Source organism: Podarcis melisellensis (assembly GCF_964234715.1).
Source record: "Podarcis melisellensis genome assembly, chromosome: 10".
NCBI classification, from domain to species: domain Eukaryota; kingdom Metazoa; phylum Chordata; class Lepidosauria; order Squamata; family Lacertidae; genus Podarcis; species Podarcis melisellensis.
The window spans coordinates 56,689,012-56,708,507 of NC_138542.1; the positions used below are offsets into that span (position 1 = coordinate 56,689,012).

At 41.5% G+C, this 19,496-nt stretch overlaps 1 protein-coding gene across 1 annotated transcript; it reads left to right on the top strand.

Annotated features, from left to right (window-relative positions):
• The first annotated feature begins 3,165 nt into the window (after positions 1–3,165).
• AMN1 (antagonist of mitotic exit network 1 homolog) lies at positions 3,166–19,496 on the top strand. The gene is made up of 7 exons (XM_081927451.1): positions 3,166–3,595; positions 7,685–7,817; positions 9,850–9,994; positions 12,168–12,385; positions 15,829–15,885; positions 16,503–16,614; positions 18,914–19,496. The coding sequence occupies exons 1-7, from the start codon at positions 3,546–3,548 to the stop codon at positions 18,985–18,987; spliced, it is 789 nt and encodes a 262-aa protein (XP_081783577.1). The 5' UTR covers positions 3,166–3,545; the 3' UTR covers positions 18,988–19,496.

Sequence of the window (19,496 nt, forward strand, 5' to 3'; positions counted from 1 at the left end):
CTGATATAGACAAAGTCCACTGCACATATTCCTGGCAGAGCATGTTATGTCCAGTGTACAGTGGCAGGAAATAAAAATGGGGTGTTCTTGGCAAATAGCCAGGTTTTTTTCTAATAACCTTGGGATAGTTACCGTATTTTTTGCTCCATAAGACACACTTTTTCCATCCTAAAAAGTAAGGGGAAATGTGTGTGCCTCTTATGGAGCAAATGCAGGGGAGAGGCAGGCAGGAAAAGCCCCAAAGAGCCGCACACAAGCTCCGCATGGCTCTTGTGGGCTTTTCCCCAGGAGGGAGAAGGGACTGACGTGGCCAGTCAGTCCCTTCTCCCTCCTTGTAGAAAAGCCTGCAGGAGTCCTTAAAGGGTGCGCTTTCACAGGAGGTGGGGGAATTGCTATAGCCATGTGCAGCTTCTCCCGGCCGGAGAGGCTGCGCGCGGCTAAAGAAGCCAAGACAGCGAGCGGGATGGATCCCGCTTATATTCCAGTGTTTTCTGCAGACATTCATTCATTGTTTTTACCTATAGCCCACCCTTCACTGAATGGTCCCATGTTGTTGTTTAGTCGTTTAGTCGTGTCCGACTCTTCGTGACCCCATGGACCAGAGCATGCCAGGCACTCCTGTCTTCCACTGCCTCCCGCAGTTTGGTCAAACTCATGCTGGTGAGGCATCTAATCATAGCCTGCATTTTTATCAAGGCTTATATATTGATGAGGATCTGTATTTTAAAATGAGCTTAAAGATTTTCAAATGTTTTATGCCAGGCAGAAGACCAGCTGCCTAAGTACTTTGGCAAGATGTTTATCCTCCTGGACAAGGGGGCCCCCTGATTTATAGCAGAAAACAATTCTCAAAGTCGTAAAAAGGGAATTACAGGCTGAGAGCAAAGGTTACACTGACCCTACATATTACAGAACATAAAAAGGCTGAGAGCGAGGTCGCTGACCTTGCATGTTGCAGAGTACAATTAAGCTGTAAAAACGGTTAAATTAAGAAGTAGGTAAATAGTAAGGTTTATTGTTTAACAGAAAATAATACCATTTGGCCTCTCATCATACAAAGAGCCACATTTGCCAGAAGGTCAAAAGGCTGGCAAGAGAGAGAGTAAAGAGCCGTTTTTAAGCTGTTCCTTGTTCTTTTTTTTGAGACTTTTTTCTCTGCAAATATTTGTTTTCCTTTTAAGAAGTTATTTATCTTATGTTAATGTATGAATATATGAAGTATATTGGCTTAAATGTAATTATGCAAAGGATTTAGAAAGTAATAGTTGGAAGAGACCACAAGGGCCATAGAGTCTAAACCCCTGCCAGACAGGAGATGCCATCGAGCACTCCTGATATATGGTTGTCAGGCCTTTGTTTAAAGACCTCCAAAAGAAGGAGATCTTTCAATGATAAACTCAAGATCTCTGACATCTGTTTAAGATAAAAATTTAAAACTATTAACCATCTGTTTTGGAGGGCAATAGGGCAAGGAGGGCAAGAGGTGAGCTGGTAATTAAGGTTCCTTGTTGAGACAAATGTAAGATAAATGACTACTTATTTGTCATTTATAGATAGAAGAAAATATAGCTCTCTCTGTCTCCCATAAATGGTAATATGAAATGGGTGTATCTTTTAGGATTGGTTCTAGCAAACAGCCAATGGGAATTTCAACCAGGCTGATTGGACAGAGGCAGCCAAAGGAGGAGCAAGGAGGCTGGGCTGAGGGAATATAAGTGCTGGCCATAATGGCAGGAGCCCAGGCCAGAGCTTGGTAACCATATACCACTGAGCCTCTCATTTATTTGTCCGACAAATAAATTATTATTTTAATTTCTCTATTGCTGCGTTGAATATTTAATTCCAGCTAAGCGTTAACCACAAGCAGGGTGCTACACTGGTAGCTTCGAAAACACTGTCCAACCATCTCATCTGTCATCTCCTTCTCCTTGTGCCCTCAATCTTTCCCAACATCAGGGTCTTTTCCAGGCAGTCTTCTCTTCTCTTGGGTGGCCAAAGTATTGGAGCCTTAGCTTTAGGACCTGTCCTTCCAGTGAGCACTCAGGGCTGATTTCCATAAGAATGGATAGGTTTGATCTTCTTGCAGTCCATGGGACTCTCAAGAGTCTCCCCCAGCACCATAATTCAAAAGCATCAATTCTTCGGTGATCAGCCTTCTTTATGGTCCAGCTCTCACTTTCCTGTGTTTATATAAACCCTAATTTGTGATGTGGCACTACATATATTCCAGTGGGGGCCAAGTAATGACCTCCTTATATTTTTTATTATATATTGAGAAAGTCCTATACTGGGATCTCCTTGGCCCTAAGCATAGAACCACAGAGGGTGGTGAATGGTTCTGCAAACACACCCTTTCCTGACTTACCAGCTCTTGGAAGCATATGGAGACATAAGAGGCCACACCTGCTGAAATTCCTTCTGCTACAAGCTATTAAGGATTCTGTTGTGTATTGAGTCAAAGGATTTTATACCTGTATTATTATTGTCTGTATTTGCATTAGGGTAAAGTAACTGCCTTTTGGTTCCAGAGGGTACAGCTACTATTGGTTCATTTAAGCTGCTGTATTTGGATCCTCTGTCTTATTGGTTTCCTCCAAAAGGCAGGACTGTGATTGCCTGATATTGTTCCCTCCAAAATGTATCCTTTCTAGCTAGTTCCCTGTCCCTATAAATGTAGCTCTCCCCTCCTCTGGTCTCAGTCTTGTTTGCTTTAATAAAGAAGTGTTACTAGAGAACTGTCCCCAGCATATTATGTCAAGAGAGCTGAAATCATAAACCCCACGTCACAACAGATTCCCTTCCTCTTTTCAATCTTGCTTAACTGATTACACTTCAAGACATTTAATTGTGAGCCTGACTATTTGCAACTGCCTTTTTGCCAAGTAACAATACTATTGCATTTAATATTATTGTTTTTAAACATCTTATGATGGTTTATGTAGAAACGATTCAAATTTGGTTGCACTTCTTGATGTGTTTTATTTACTGCTTATGGTTGCATTGCAGGGGGTTAACCTACATGGTCCTTGGGCTCCATTCCAACTGTACAATTCTCCAATTGTACGCAAATTGTTTCCATGTTGTAAGCCGCCTTGCGCATGGTTTTAACTATGCAATGGACAGCATACGAATAAAATGAAAAGTGAAACGAAATGAGATGAGGAGGAAGAAGTAGTAGATACTATAGGATTATTTTGGCTTATTTTGACGTTGCTTCAGCTCCGCTGGGCTTGAGGGCGGGAGACTGAGCTAAACCCCCGTTTAGAAGCTACGACGACCCCTTCCCCTTCGACGCCAAACTACCTCCGAAGGCCTCAGTACCGCACGCCGAAGACTACGTTTCCCAAAGTGCTCCGCTCTCAGCTTAGGGTCGCTCTGCCAATTCCGAACTCCCCTTTCGCTCATTCGAGTTCCGTCGCAGAGGAAAGGCCTGAGGCATAGAGGGCGCTGCGTCCGTGAATTGCGAGGAATTGAAGGACGGTCCCTGACGCCGCACATCCCCCGGCCTGAGAGGAAAAGCGAGAGCGAGCTGCCGGGGCCTAGCGATGAGTTACCTCAGCGAAAGCAGCGGGGCCGTTAGGTCCCTCCTCGACTTGTGAGTGGCCGGCGGGGCGAGCGGGGTCTTCACTCGTGCGTCCCCCCACCCACCATGAACCTCTCCCGGCACCAGGAAAACCACCTTATTTCACCTCCATCTCCAACGTTACCCTTATTATGTCCTCCCCGCCTCTTCGCTAACCTCTTTGCTGCCCTTTGTCCGGATTCTGCCCCTGGGATGTGCCAACAAATCAACGAGGAGACGCGTGCCCCTGAGCGTGTGCAGAGAGCAGTTTAAATAGCTGCGCGGAAGAGGCCGTTTCAGCAGGTGCGGCTTGGTCGACAAGCAAGCCTGCTGAAATTCCACCTTGCCTTGAGTAGTGGTTAGAGCCCTTGGGCTAGGGAGCAGCCCGATACAAATTCCATGAGGAGGGAAGGAGAGCCATGTATGGCACCTTGAGACCCTTGGAGGAAAGGTGGGATAGAAAAATATAATAAATAAACAAACCTGGCTGTTCTTCTATTGAGAAGTGTGACCAACTTCACCCTGGGACCATTATAGCTGTGCTTTTAATAATACTGTGATATAATAATAATATCATTGAGCTGCAAGACTTTCTCGGGTGACCCTGCATTTATCTCATACCTGGAAAAACTTCACCTGTTGGTTTTCCAGCTGTTAGAGATACAAAAAAAAACCAACCAAAAAAACCTGGTTCCTAAGACTTAGGTCTCAAAATCCTTTAAATAATAAGATCTGGACAAAAATTGGTGAAGTAGTAGAATTTTATTGAAGGAAAAGCATGGTTGAACAAGGATGGGTGACCAATGCAGGCACACCCTAATGAGGAAAAACACAGTTTATATAATCTGCCCCCCCCAACCGCCAAAAAGTCCCTACTTTACATGCCCACCATGGAGGGGCATGCAACGTTTACAACATATCGCGTCCGCCTTAACATTTTACCATCCCACTTCCCCATGTTAATCATTGCACAAATATTGTCAAAGCATCTTTACATTTTATATTTTGATGCAAGCAACCCCTTTATTCTCATCTCAAATTGTCCTATTTTGATGTGTTAACCACTCTTTGTTCCATATGCAGGCGTAAGCTAGTTTGTTATCTGATAAGGCTAAGAGGACAAACCCCAAGTTGACCACCAAATATCCTAGCTACAGGTGCGAGCTGCTCTTAAGTCTAGGTTCTTAAGAGTGAGCTGCATGACTTTTGCTAAATCTGCATTCCTTATTCGGTGGAATCCCTTGTGGTTACCCTCTCAGCTATAAACTATCAAATTCTACGCTCACTATTATCTTAGCAGGCAGCTGCTCTTTAGACCTTTAGACTTTTATGAAAAAGCAAAAATATAGCATCATTAAAAATTGAGAAGTAATTGAAAGGCAAAGAGTTGCTTAGAAACATCCTATTAAAAAAATGGCCAAGCTATATATTGTGGTAGGTGTGTCTTAATAGGATCCACTAATAAAAGCATTCTTATAATAAGAAGCATTAATAAAAGCATCCTTATCCTAGGGAAACAATGAAAAAGCAACATATTTCCCACACCAGCCTCATGTGTCTGTTGACAGCACAAGCAGTTTAACAGAAGCTTAAGAAGTCTGTATGGGGAATAAATTGGGCATAAGTTCTTAAACTGAAACTGTTCTTAACCTGAAGCACCACTTTAGCTAATGGGGCCTCCCGCTGCCACTGCACTGCCACCACATGATTTCTGTTCTCATCCTGAAGCAAAGTTCTTAACCCGAGGTACTATTTCTGGGTTAGCGGAGTCTGTAAACTGAAGCATCTGTAACCCGAGGTACCACTGTACGTGATAAAAATTGTACTGGAAGCAGTTTTGACCTCCCGTGTTACTTGTATTCTGAACAATTAAATTTACAGTTGCTTACATAAAAATATTCTGTAATGGATCTGAATAGTGATCCAGCTTTGCAGACAACAGTGGACAGAGAGATGCCTCTAAGAAACTCACAGGCAGAGCAAATTGGAAATAACCATCACAGTTTCTAAATAGGAGATTTCTTTCAACACGCTACTAGCTATTGGGAGACATTTCTATAAATTTGTCTGATCTCAGGAATCCTTGACACACTGAGTAGCCCCTGAATTCATTTTCATTGTTTGTTTGCTTATGTGCTCTTCAAACGTTTTTTCCAGGACGGTTTTCATAATGTTAAAAATACAAAATTTATAAAAAAATATGAAGTACAATAATCAAATAATCAAATCCTACAACATACTTATTTTATTTACAGTATATAGAGATTTCCAAACACTTTTCAAGTGCCTATATAGCATTACTGAGAGTGACTTCCAGCAGAACCTGGGCACAGAGCAGAGGATTCTGGGGGCATGCTGAAGGGTACCCATTCGTTCACCCAGGGCACTGAGACTCTATAGCACACCCAATACTGATGTGGAAAACAAACTACAGGACAACTTTTGTTTCATGCCTAATGCTCCTCTTCATTCCAAGTGGCTGAAAGAGGTCTTAGCATACGTTTACCTGAGTGTCCTCTGAATATGACACAAAGTGCATAGTAGTTATACAGTAAATGTCATGCACAGTACAGAGGTTCACTTCTTCAAATACAGTGGAATATTACCAAGAGTTCAAAGCAGTATTTTAACATGTTGCATAAATAGTTGTTTGCCCTAAGATTTATTTTACATAGCTGAAGGGAAGCCTTGCTTCTGCACATGACTGTGGCATGATGGGAAGCTCTGCTTCTGCACATGACTGTGGCATGATGGGAAGCTCTGCTTCTGCACATAACTGTGGCATGATGGGAAGTTTTTGCTTATAAGCTTTGCTTCCTCACATGCTGCACAAACTGTTATAATACTAAGACATTCCCTCATCACCTTAGAATGTTCACTTCACATTGAGTTCAGGAAAACATTATACTCTCACGTGTTCTTAATGCATAGTTGACCACATCTATCAGAACGTAATTGTTTAAGTCTTGCTATATCAATCACTAGTTATAATTTAATTAGTAGGTTTTCATGCCTGTCTAGTTCTGTGCTCCCTTTCCCAGCCTTTAATCTATTGGTGATTAATGCCTATATGCAACCTTTGCTTTGTACTTGTGTTAACCAATCAGCAATAAGCACATATGCGGCAATGCTGTAATATTCAATAAAAGAGACTCCCCGAGATTTGCTCGGGAGATCCCTCCCATATGACACTCCTCACTTGTCTGTCGTTTATTTCAACCCAACACATAGCAATAATTTTGCTTATTGGCAGTCTGCAGTGTTACAACATTTTTGCGCGACTTTGTTCTTGTGACTAAAGCAGTATGTGAATCAGCAATGTCACCCTCACCCTTATTCAATGTCACCTTCACTCTTATTGTTGATCAGAGCAAAGTTCATTATCCTTAATCCTGAAGTCATAATTTATTGATTTCTCTAACTCTGGCTACACGTTGTAGGGGAATTCAGTCACATTGAGCAAACTGCCTTTCAGCCAATGATCATTTTCACTCAGAAGCCCTTGATGAGCATCTGAGGAACCTAAAAGTTCCCAAAGTGCAGTTTAAAACTAAATGTCTCAATAATAATTAAGCTTAATGTGGGGAACCTTAGAACCTTTGATCTTCCAGATGTTGCTTAACTTCAACTACCATCAGCCCTGGCCATGGGCCATGCTTCCTGTAGCTGATGGGAGCTGTAGTTCAGCAACAAAGATTCTGCACACTTGCTCCAAGCCATTCAGAACTGAATATACATATATTTGTGATTAGAACTCATTTAAAGTTGTGTTAAATGTTTTTTGATATGAGTAAACTTTGTGAATATCTTTTCCATGTGTTTGTGTATGTCAGGTGGACTTCAACATGTTGGATTCCCACCAGCCCCAACCATCACAGTCAATAGACAGGAGTGATGGGAATACAACAATACCTGGAAGGACATAGGTCCCCTGTCTCTGGTGTACATCTTTTTTTTTTTCATTACCTAATTTTGTACTAGGTGCTGGATAGCCCCGCCCCCCCAAGAGAAGTCCCTGTTGTTACAGTCTAAGAAATCGTGCTTACATAATTATTTCCCAAGTTGCCAAGAAAGTGTGTCATCTTATGACTACTTTTTGTTCTTTCCCCTCCTCCCCTCCAGAAGCCTTCATTGCTTAACGAGGAACATATCCAGATATGCGGAAGATATTAAGCCTTTGCCTCCCAACATCAAAGATAAACTGATCAAATCGTTGAGTGTCCAAGGGTGGATAAGTGATTCAAATATTAATACGGTAAGGTGGCACTTTGAGCACAACTCTCCACGTTGTCATCATTGGGACTTACAAACAATACATATTTATATTTGCATTTATTCCTGCTGTCTTTTCCATAGTCAAAGCCAAGGCTGTGTATTTGATAGAGCGTTGATTTAGGACCTGGGAAACCAGGGTTCTAATCCAGACTCAGCCATGTAGTTCATTAGTGACAGTGTCCTTTATGAGATGACCTCCAGGAAAGTGTTGGGCTGGATGCAATTCAATGCCATATTTCCTGGCTGTGTGATTTGTGGTGGGGCATTATTTTGGAGTGTAGTGCCCCAGTTCAGTATTAATTTCTTCATATTTTAACAATATGACAGTGTATTGTGCCCAAATAAAGTGGTGGAGTTGATGTGATTTAATGTCAGTTCCCAGAGGATGCTGTCCTGGATGTATGGGTCTGTGATTTGTGATGTCCCAAAGCTTATTGATCGTACACCTCTAGTTCTTCATTTGCTGTTGTCATTTGAGGTCACCATGTTCTCATGAGTATTGAACAAACACAAATAATTTGATTGCAGAAAAGTAGTGTGTATCTTGAAAGGGACATTCTTCAGGTCATTGGGATAATATGGGGCATTCTAAAATTTACTTTGGAGTTCAGTGACATGTCAAGTTTTGTTTTGTTTTTTAGTTTTCTGATTGAGCTATATTTCAAATTCCTACACAGATAAGGAGCTAGGAACAAGTAACAAACTTAAGCATCAGAAGAGTTTATTATTTCTCTTTCAACAAAACTTGCATTTTTAAAAAAAAAACAAAACAAAAAACTTGCATTTTCTCATTTGCATTTACCCACACCTGCAGCATTCTGCCATTTAGGCTAGTTCCTCTTCTCTTTGGTGCTGAATTTGATTATCTCATATTACCTTGAAGAATGTTCAGATACAGTATATGAAGGAATCTGGATTTGATAGGGACAATCTATCATGAAGTAGAGTTGCATCTAGCAACATTTGCCATCAGCGTAGTATACTCCTCTTCTAAATTGTTACATTAGCCTCAAATGGGAACCATGGTTGAAACCTTTGCCTGCGTTTAAAGTTCTGTTCCAAACATGACTCATCTTCCATATACAGGCCAGTTTCTAATGGCAAAGCTATTAAAATCCGTAAGCTTAAATAAACTGGCAAAATGATCAACCGCTTGCCTAAGGAAAGAGGGCACAGTAATTTTATTATCCATAGAAGAATTCTATTTGCTGACCCCTTGACAAGCTTGGGATACCTGCTAGATCTTCCAGGAGGGAATAAATTAGATGTAATACTGATCTGTTGCTGACAAGGCATATCTGCTATTGTTTTAAATAAATTTGAGGTGATAGAGCAAAAGTTGAAGCTGTGGTAACAAACATGCATTTTGCAGATAGTACTTCAGGGTCTTTTGTGAGTAAGGACAGAAAAGCTCATTAAAATCTTAATGAATATTAAATGAATTTATTATTTATTGGTAGAGTCCCAAGGGCCTTGTCAGGGGACTGCCATCGGGGCTGGGGAGGGAAGCAGGGGGATACAGAGAGCCTCCGAGGCTTCTGAGGAGCAGCCCCTCATCCAGCGTGGTGGGGAAAGCCACACCTCCAGTGGAGCGGAGGGGGAAGGGGATAGCCAGGCGAGGGGAGGGCTCAAAGATGCTACCAGCTGGCCAGGAGACAGACACGCCATTTCTGTCACCCAGCTTACGCAGAGGGGTGAAACGTAAGGAGGGGAGGCAGAGATTTGGGGTGTCTTAAGTTCTTATGTTGGGGAGAAACCGGAAGGGGCCACTCCCGGAACCTGCAAGCGACTAGGACGGACATGAACTTTGTGTTTCTGCACTGTATTTGGTTGGACCAATAAAACCTGTAAAAGACAGGTCGGAGTCCTGCCTGGTTACTCGCGAGCAACCACCACCAGCCGCTGACAGGCCAGATAAAGAGGAATGGAAGATTACATTTGGCCCTCAGGCCTAAGGTTCCCCATTCCTGTGCCGCACCACGTAGAGCTTGACAAAAATATTTTCATTTTAGGTTTTGCACCCTGCAGTAGAGGCACTCGACCTTCGGGACTGTGATGTTTCAGATAATGCCTTGCAACAGCTTTGTAACTGCAAACAGCTTAAGAAAATCAACTTGAACATTTGGAAAGGCAACAGACTAACAGTCACTTCAGAAGGTTTGTTTTCTATGTGATATTTATTTCAAAGGACAGTGAGAGAAATTAAGTTTCATTCAGGCTTTCTTCTTCTTCTTCCCCAAATACGATTCTCATGATCATTTTTAGTAAATAAATATCCAGAAGATTGGATTTCCTTCCATACGTCTGCTCTGAAGGCTGTACACATGCTCTTTCTTTGTAGTTTTGAGCTTTCATGACTCAGGAAGCTGCCTTATGCTAAGTCAGAGCATTGATCCATCTAGCCCAGAGCACCATCTGCTCTTACTGGCTGCAGCTAACCACGTCATCCCAGCAAATAGCAACCCTGCTTTGTGAGGAGCTTTTAACTGAAGATGCCAGAGACTTGACATAAGAAGAGTCTTGCTGCTTCAGGCCAAGGGCACATCTTGCCTGGAATCTTGTTCTCACAGGGGCCAGCCAGGTGCTTATGTGAAGCCCACAAGTAGATGGTTTGGGCTAGAACATTAGGCAGTTAGAAAGGAAGCTTCAAAAGAAGTCAGAGCTATGGAACAAGCTGCCTTCCGGAGCTGGAGGGCTTTCTTTTGCTGGAGGTACAGTGGTGCCTCGCAAGACGAAATTAATTCGTTCTGCGAGTTTCTTCGCCTTGCGGATTTTTCGTCTTGCGAAGCACGGATGCACCCTGGTATTAACGGTTTTAAGAAAACGGAAACAAACTCCCAAGACGTTTCATCTTGCGAAGCAAGCCCATAGGGAAAATCGTCTTGCGAAGCAACTAAAAAAACGAAAAACCCTTTCGTCTTGCGCGTTTTTCGTCTTGCGAGGCATTCGTCTTGCGAGGTACCACTGTATTTAAGCAGAAGCTGAATGTCCATCTCTCAGGGGTGTTGCAGTTGCATCCTCCATTGTGGATCCTGCACTGAGCAAGGGGCTGGATTAGATTGCCTTCAAGGTATCTTACAAGGTTGCAAAGTGTGCTGCAAAGTAAGGGTGAGGAACATCTGGCTCTCCAGATATTTTTGGACTGCAAACCCCATCATCCCTGACCATTGTCTAGGATGACAGGGGCTGTTTGGAGTTGGAGTCTAATAAACATCTGAAAGGCTACAAGTTCCCCACCCTGGCCTAAAGGCACATGATGCATCAACCTTGCTGAAGTCCAAGTCTGGGAGACCATTTCAGAATCCTATGTGTATCACTTTGAGTTCTATTATAGTAGAAAGGTGGGATATGAATGTAAATAATGAATGTCATTTTAGGTACCGGTCATACAAATAGAAAAGGAAGGATTAGATGAGAACAAGCTAACAATAGTTCAATGCCCATTCACACCAGTGGTCCTAAGGACACTTAACTCTACAGCGGTACCTCGGTTTACGAACAACCCTGTTAATGAACTATTCAGTTTACCAACTCTGCAAAACTGGAAGTAGCGTTCCGGTTTGCAAACTTTACCTCATCTACAAACGGAAGCTGAACGGTGGAAGGGCACTGGCAGCAGGAGGCCTCATTAGGGAAAGCGCACCTCGGTTTAAGAACAGATTTGGTTTAAGAACGGACTTCAGGAACGGATTAAGTTCATAAACCAAGGTACCACTGTATACTGAATTGCAACCATTATTAGTGGAGCACAATGAATATACAGTGGTGCCTTGCAAGACAAAATTAATCCGTTCCGTGAGGCTCTTCGTATAGCGGTTTTTTCGTCTTGCGAAGCAAGCCCATTGACAGCTTAGCGGATTAGCGCTACAGCTGTCAAGCGGCTTCCAGCGATCAGCTGTTAAGCGGCTTATCAGCGGAACAGCTGATAAGCGGCTTAGCGGCTTAAGAAAAGGGCGGAAAAAGCAGAAAAAACCCGCGGGGGGATGCAAGATTTTTTTCTTCTTGCGAAGCAACCCCATAGGGGAATTCGTTTTGCGAAGCACCTCCAAAACGGAAAACCCTTTTGTCTAGCGGGTTTTTCGTCTTGCGAGGCGTTCGTCTTGCGGGGCACCACTGTACTAATATGATGACCAAAGTGGCCAGCATTCAAACATTATAAGCAGAATTGATATTTGAGGTTAGTATCCCTCAGGTTTGACTGTAATTTGTAATATTAATGCCCAAAGTGTTTTGATATGTTGCTCTTAAAGTTATAATTTCTTCTAATATGCTCTTCTATTTGAACCTCTGGAGATGAACATGAGAATGATGTGCTTTGTTTATCCAACAGGGGTTGCAGCACTGGCCTTGTCATGCCCTTATTTACGTGAAGTCTCTTTTAAAAGATGTAGCAACATTACAGATAGTGGAGTCCTTGCCCTTGCCCTCCACTGCCCACTTTTGCAAATAGTTAACATAGGTGGATGTTCCAGCATTACAGATACATCACTGCAAGCTCTTGGACAGAACTGCCAATCTTTACATAGTGTGGATTTTTCATCTACCCAAGTAAGATTGTTGGCAAATATATACCGTATCTTGTTGGCATAGATATCTTGCAAAATGGCATGATTAAAATGATACTCTTGAGAACTAACTCTTACTTCACTAAATTGCTATTGGTATTTTGAGATACTGTCTTGATAAAAGTGCATTTGGCCTCTTTTGCTTTCACAGTTACCTTAATTTTGCCTAGTGTGGTTGCATTAGATAAAATGAGTGTTTTGAGCCTACCACAGGAAATGTGGTCTCTTATCTATAAATTGCAGTGAAGTTTGTTGCAAAAATTGTCATCTGGCTTGTAAATCTAGTGTTTCCCATTTCCCTTCCCCTTCCACCCATTTTACATTTGTAGCTTACATTATCAGAGTGCAGGTTTTAACTTAATGTAGCTTACATTATCAGAGTGCAGTATTAAAATAAATTCAGCAGAGTAAATAATATTTGATTGATAGAAAAGTGGAAAACTGATTTGAATAGTTACAGTAAAATTATGCAGGAAACTGTAATATGTAATATGAACAATGGAAGGAGAAGAAGGGAAGACAGTGAGAGCCAACTATTGACGACTGTGGAGAAGAGCCAGAAGATGATGGGCTTACCTGGTGCCTAGATGTTCCTGGAACCTGGTCATCCATGGTGGTTCTGGTCTGCTCCCTGGTTTTTGTAGGACAAATATCCAAGAGGTCCTTACCTACGGCCTTCTTAGGGCAGGCAGTGCCTCCTTCCAGGCTCCTGGCTGGGCATCCAACCACGCAACAGTTGGTAGGCACATGGTCTGTCTGCTAGTATGGGGACAGGGAGGCCTGGCAAGACCAGTTTTGGAGGGCTGGTAAGACAAAGATTCTGCAGTATCATGTAGGAAGAGTTTGGGCTTGTTGTGATTATTTGTAGCAGAAACACTACTGCTGAGGCTGCCGGAGGTTAAGGGCTGCTGCATGCACAACTAATGCAGAGTTAACAGAAGATAATGGGGTTGAGTAGTGCTACTGAATAGTAAGGTAATAATAAGAATAAGAATAATGTATAGATACAAAATTAAAATAAAAAAGGAAGTGAAAGGAAAGGAAAGGAAAAGATAAGGTGAAAGAGGAAACTAGAAGAGGAACTGCAGATCAAGTCAGGCTAGGGGAAACCCTGCCAAAACTAGTGAGAATTGACCAATAAACCAGGCACTGTGTGGCTGCACTAAGCAAGGTTAATATTTAGCAATATGTGAATCTGAAAGAAAAGAAAGCACCCAAGATTTATAAGTTGATATATTGGAAGCAATCACACGATATACAATCTGCAGGTTTGAGGCTCAGTTAACTACGGTACTTCTATCAGGAGGGGGAGCAATTCATTTATTCAGATGGGGGGAGCGATTCATTGGAGGGAGTAATCAATGCGGCAAAGGCATGGCATAATTAAAATCCAGAAACGTAATTAAATATAGGTGCAATCAGTGATGCAAGTGTATTAATATAAAGCATAATCAGAGGGAGCAATTCATCACATAACATTAGTGCAGAAAACCAATTAAATAGCCGGTGTCCTTCACGCCATGCTTGGAGGTCTCTTCCATATTGATCCTCTCCATTTTCTGATCAGAACCACTCTTCCTGTTCCTCTCTTTGCTTGTTTGTTTCTTCTCTTTTGACTCTTGCTGCTCTTCAACATACATACATACATATATGAATGAGACATATATATTCCCCATAATTTGGTGTGAAAGTTATTTTTCCAGCTAATTACAGATCAGGAATGTGACTTTTCCAAGGAAGCTCCCTTTTGCTTGGAACTGTCTGCTATTCTTGAATCTTTGTGGGTCTCCAGTTTGAAAGGTAATAAATGGGTGTCTAATGGCAGAAAGGTTAAAAGCAGTTATAAACACAGCAAACCTTCATATAGAGTATCACAGCTTTTGGCTAAATTTAAAAGGGGTTCCTAGACTGGAGTATCCCTTCCAGAAACTCAGAAGAAATGGATGCAGGCTTTAAGTGAAAAGATAGAAAGACTGAAATACAAATGCACATAGGCACAGCCTAAAAAATGAGGAGGCTTCCAAGAACCCCATAAAAATGTCGGAACTCCGCTCGGCCAAGCCGATAAGGCCTCATCTTCCTCCGAGCTGAGCCTTTGAAATCGCCTCCGACATGTTTAATGACCTGAGCCTCAAGCACATTCTATCCAGCAGGGTTACCAGCACAGGGAAGAGACGAGAGGTTTGGCTACATTGTAAAGAGTTTTATTTCTAAACTACGCAGAACAGAAAAAACATCCTCTCTCTATGAAGCAGAGAGCAACTGAACAAAGGAACAAAGGAAACAGGAAACCACTAACGTCACATCCCGTCTCCCTTTCCCATGAGATTGCAAGGCCTCTGGAATGTAAACAGAGTCCTGTGACTCCACGCAGCTGCACAGAAACTAACAGCAAAGCCATGTTTCTTATACACTTTCAGGTTACACAAATGATTTCTGAGTAGCCAATCAAATGATTACAACAACTTCCCCATAGGAATTACAACCTATGGTCATAATTCTAAATCAAATCGAAACCCTTACACAGTACTCTTTTTACTAGCCCACTCCAGCCTTCTCATTATAATAATATGTGATCATACATTGTCATCCTTCAAGGTCTACTTTAATTGATATCTAATTAATTAATTCTTTACCTGTCTACAAACATCTATTCTTAATCATACATGATTAATATATTCATTCTCTACATTAACATAAATTCAGTGAAACTGTTCCGCCTGGCCGATCTCCTTTCATGTATTTTCAACTTTTAATTCTTTCACATTAGAATACAGGATGTACGTGAAGCACTCTGGTTTTTTCCTTGCTAGAAGGGATTGGTGAGAGTTCATACATGGATTGCTAAGCAGCACCACTAATATAAAATACTGAGTTTTAACAAACAAAGGAGTGTCCTAACAGAGAGATAAATGGAGATAGGAAATTCTGCATCTGCTTTGCATGCAGAAGGTGTCTGGTTCAACCCCTGGCCTCTCCAGGTAGACTTGAGAGAGACTTCTGCCTGAAACACTGAAGATCCATGGAGATCTCCTACAGTTGTTGGAGAGCCAGTCAGGAGAGAGAATACTGAGCTAGATGGACCAATGGTCTGAGCTGGTATAAGGAAGCTTCCTCTGTTTCTGTTGCTAAGCCATGCTTTGGCTTAGTGTGATGTTTGTACTAAGTCAGAGAAAGGGCTGGAAAAGTGGCATTCTTGCACATATATAATATTTTCCTGTCATTTAAAGAGAATATATTAATTTGGCTTCCATTTGTGTAAAATTCAAGTTTATAAGACATACAAATTGAAGAAAACCAGACTGAAGTTGCTATGGTTGTTGTTGTTTTTTACAGGATTGCTTTAATGTTTTGGTTTTTTGAAGTGGACAGTTACTATAGTTTTATTCAGTGTACCAACAAAAATTCTGATTTTGTCCCATCCAGGTTACTGATGACGGTGTAATAGCACTTGTTAGTGGAATGTGTTCAAAGAATTTAAAGGTAATTTTTCAACATGTTTAGTACAAATCATTATCATTAGTAAATTTAAATATACTATTTAAATTTCTTTATAGAATTAAGGAATAAAATCAGTGGCTATTAGTCAAAGATAACTAGATGCCCTGCTTGTGAGTTTCCCATAGTCATCTGACTGGCCACTGTAGAAACAGAATACTGCTGGACAAGATGGGACTTTGGTCTGATCCAGCAGGGTGGCTCTTACTCATATGGTTTTTTTCCATTATTGCAGGGGTCAGCAAGGCCGGATCACTCCCGCGGAGATCCTCCGTGGGCTGGACCAGTGCATGTCCGTGACCTGGAAATCGCTTCTGCACATGCCCAGACACCAAAAATTGCACCTGCGCAGAAGTGATTTTCAGCATCTGTGCATGCACAGAAGCTATTTCCGGAGCCGTGGAAGAGAGTCCCTGCGCCATGCTGCGCTGGTTTAATGCAGCACGTAGGGACTCGTTGAGTGGGCGTCTTGGTTCGGGGGCGGCTCATGGGCTGGTTAAATTGCCTCCTTGGGCCGCTTCCGGCCCATAGGCTGCAGGTTGGGGACCCCTGCATTATTGTCTGTAACAGTTGCTGATGCTAGTATTCATTATCCCAAATAGGAGATCCATATGGAACGGTGTGTGAATCTGACTGACATTGCTGTGGAAGCTGTTCTCACTTGCTGTCCAAGGATATACATTTTTCTGTTCCATGGATGCCCACTGATAACAGGTGATTAAAGTGCTGCTAACTAGCTAAGATCAACAATAGATTTTGTCAACCTGTCTGAGCCTTAAGATCAGTCTCAAAGGCACTGCTCACAGACCCACCAGCAGGATCCATCTCACTGGTGGGCACGAGAGACAGGGTATTTTCAGCCGTGGCCCCATATTTTCTTTTAAATGAGTTTAAAGATGTTTTTTATGTTGGTTGGTATTGTGAGTGGATTGGATTTTAAATTAGCTTTGCTCTTTTAAATGGTTTTAAAATATTGCAGTACATGTAATTGTGCATTGGTTTGCTGGTTTGATATATTCTTGCTGCTCTTTTAGCTGTTATATTTCAAATATGTTTTTAATTGCAAGCTGAAGGATAAATCTCCCTTTTCCTTCTAGTTTGAATCCGTTTTGAGCAGTTAGAACTCCATATTCTGTATTCACTGTCCCCTCCTAGTAGATAAAAACTAACTGTTTTAATCAGGACATGTCCTTGTACACTGAAAGAATGCAACAGATAATCACCAAGGCAATGGTGAAATGAATGCTAGGCATGGGAATTTCATTTAACCTTAGGTCAGTAGGAGGGCTGATATCATAGTCAAAAGCAGATGTTGGCAGACAAGCAGTAATAGAGCAGTAAATAATAAATATATAGGTAAATGTTTCCTTACCACAATGCAACACAATTAAACTTGTTAAAATGGGAATAAGAGGCATGTTTCTATTTTTCTAATAGTCTTCAGAGACAGAATGGTACACCACTACTCCCTGCTACATATCTTGAAACAATATGCTTATCTCTCCTGTTCTAAAAAAAAAGCCTTAAATTGTCCTGACTCAATCAGTCCACCTTCACAACTTAGCTAAACAAATTACGTTCACAGCAAATGCAATTTTAAACAGTTGCTCTTCGTATGCTTGGATATGAGCCAAATACATTCTTGTATAACTTAGGTTTTGACAGTATGCCTGTGTGGCTTCTGGCCAGATACGCTTGTTTATCAGAGCAATTGTTTAATTCAGCTGCATCAGAGACAATCAGTGCTTTTTTTCAAGAAGTTGTTACAGCAAGCGCTACACTTTTTAGCAACAAAAAGAGGTGCCAGTACTGCGTATCCTTGAGTACTCCCTGGGGAAGAAAAAGGGTACTGGATACAATGTTGCTAAAACTATTTTGCCTTGATGCTAGTACATTTTGTTCAATCAAAATTGGGTGTTTTCCACCCCAAAAATGTGGTTTAAAACAGATGAGAATAAGAATAACAGTTTCAAAGCAACTTAAGTAAAACCCAGAAATAATAGCAAAACAACCACATTGACCTGCTCTAGTGTTAAGATCAGCAGGGGAGGCCCCCTTGGCAGTTCTGCTGCCTGTTGGGTTGAAATAAACGACAGACGAATGGCAAGTGTCATATGGGAGGCATCTCTCGAGCATGTCTCAGGGAGTCCCTTTTATTGAATATTACAGCATTGCCACATATGTGCTTGTTGCTGATTGGTTAACACAAATACAATACAAGGGTTGCATATAGGCATCAATCATCAATAGAATAAAGGCTGGGAAAGGGAACACAGAACTAGACAGGCATGAAAACCTCCTTATTAAACTATAACTAATGATTGATATAGCATTCATCCATAGATGTGGTCAACTATGCATTAAGAACAGGTCAGGGTACAATGTTTTCATGAACTCAATGTCAACTGAACATTCTAGGAATGTTTCAGCTTAGAACGGTTTGCCAGAATCATGTGCAGAAGCAAAGCTTCCCTTCAGCTGCCCTATGCAGTCTGATAGGCAGTGGTGTGTGAGAGTTGCTTCTCTGTGTTGGCTCTCTGTTTGTGGAATAACCTGCCCTCGTGCTGCATTGCTGTTCTGTGCTGCTGTTTTGTTAGTTTGGTCATTTTATTTTATGTTTTTAATACAGTGTGCTGTTTTATTGTGAGGTTTTTGTAACTCAGTATGGGACCATTCAGTGAATGGTAAAGTAGGTAAAAACAATGAATGAATGTCTGCAGAAAACACTGGAAAATAAACAACTGAAAACATGTTGAAACAAACATGTCTTAACCTGCTTAACCAGAAGAGAAGAATAAGCTTATTACAAGAGCCTGCAAAGCATTTATGCAGCAAATAGCAGCATCAATTTACTGATCTAGAGGCCCATTTCTTGTAGAAAGATCTCTGAAACTCATTCCTTCTTCCCCCTAAATTATTTGTTTGCATTACCCTTCCTACCTAGCATTTTCTTATCCTAGAGAAAATTGAATTGTCCAATGTATTTTATCATTCTTGTTTCCTTGTTTTGCAGATCGTTCTCGAGAAGCCCTGGAACAGTTGGTTGGACCAAATAAGTTTAAGCAGGTTTCATGGACTGTTTATTGATTTTTCTTTAGTTGTTGATGGCATCTCTTTTTCAAGAAAGAACCATTCCCGAAACGGCATGTCTCTGGTATTGTAGAGTGTACTGTCTCCCATTGGCATGCTTTGTTTCTGTTTCAACTGCCAAAGGTAGTGGCACTAATGTCGTGTTGATTTTCTTGATTAATGAGAATGCTGCTCTTTTTTCCACTCCACATGATGGATTACGAATAGGAAGTTGTTAGCGTTCATATAAGAGCAACAGGTCAGAACTGCAATTCAGGAATCATTATGTTCAAATGTTAAGTTCTGTGGCAGTGAAGAACTAACAGGAAAATGTGATGTGGCCGGTGGTGAGCCAGCAAGACTTGACAGCCACTATTGCATCTAAGCATTTTGTAAGGTCACTTGCGCAGCCATCACTTTGGGGAGGGTCAGTTATGTTTCTAGGTAGCCATTATAATTGGAGACATGAGGTTTTGTTTCCTGCATGCTGGTTCTTGTTTTGAAATAAATGCTCCTACCGTCTTCAA

Excerpts from the sequence above, each read along its gene's own strand:
- AMN1 (XM_081927451.1), top strand. The coding sequence starts at position 3,546 with ATGAGTTACCTCAGCGAAAGCAGCGGGGCCGTTAGGTCCCTCCTCGAC. Across the intron at positions 3,596-7,684 it reads GTTAGGTCCCTCCTCGACTT|AAGCCTTCATTGCTTAACGA; the intron begins GTGAGTGGCCGG and ends CCTCCCCTCCAG. Across the intron at positions 12,386-15,828 it reads TGGATTTTTCATCTACCCAA|GTTACTGATGACGGTGTAAT; the intron begins GTAAGATTGTTG and ends TGTCCCATCCAG.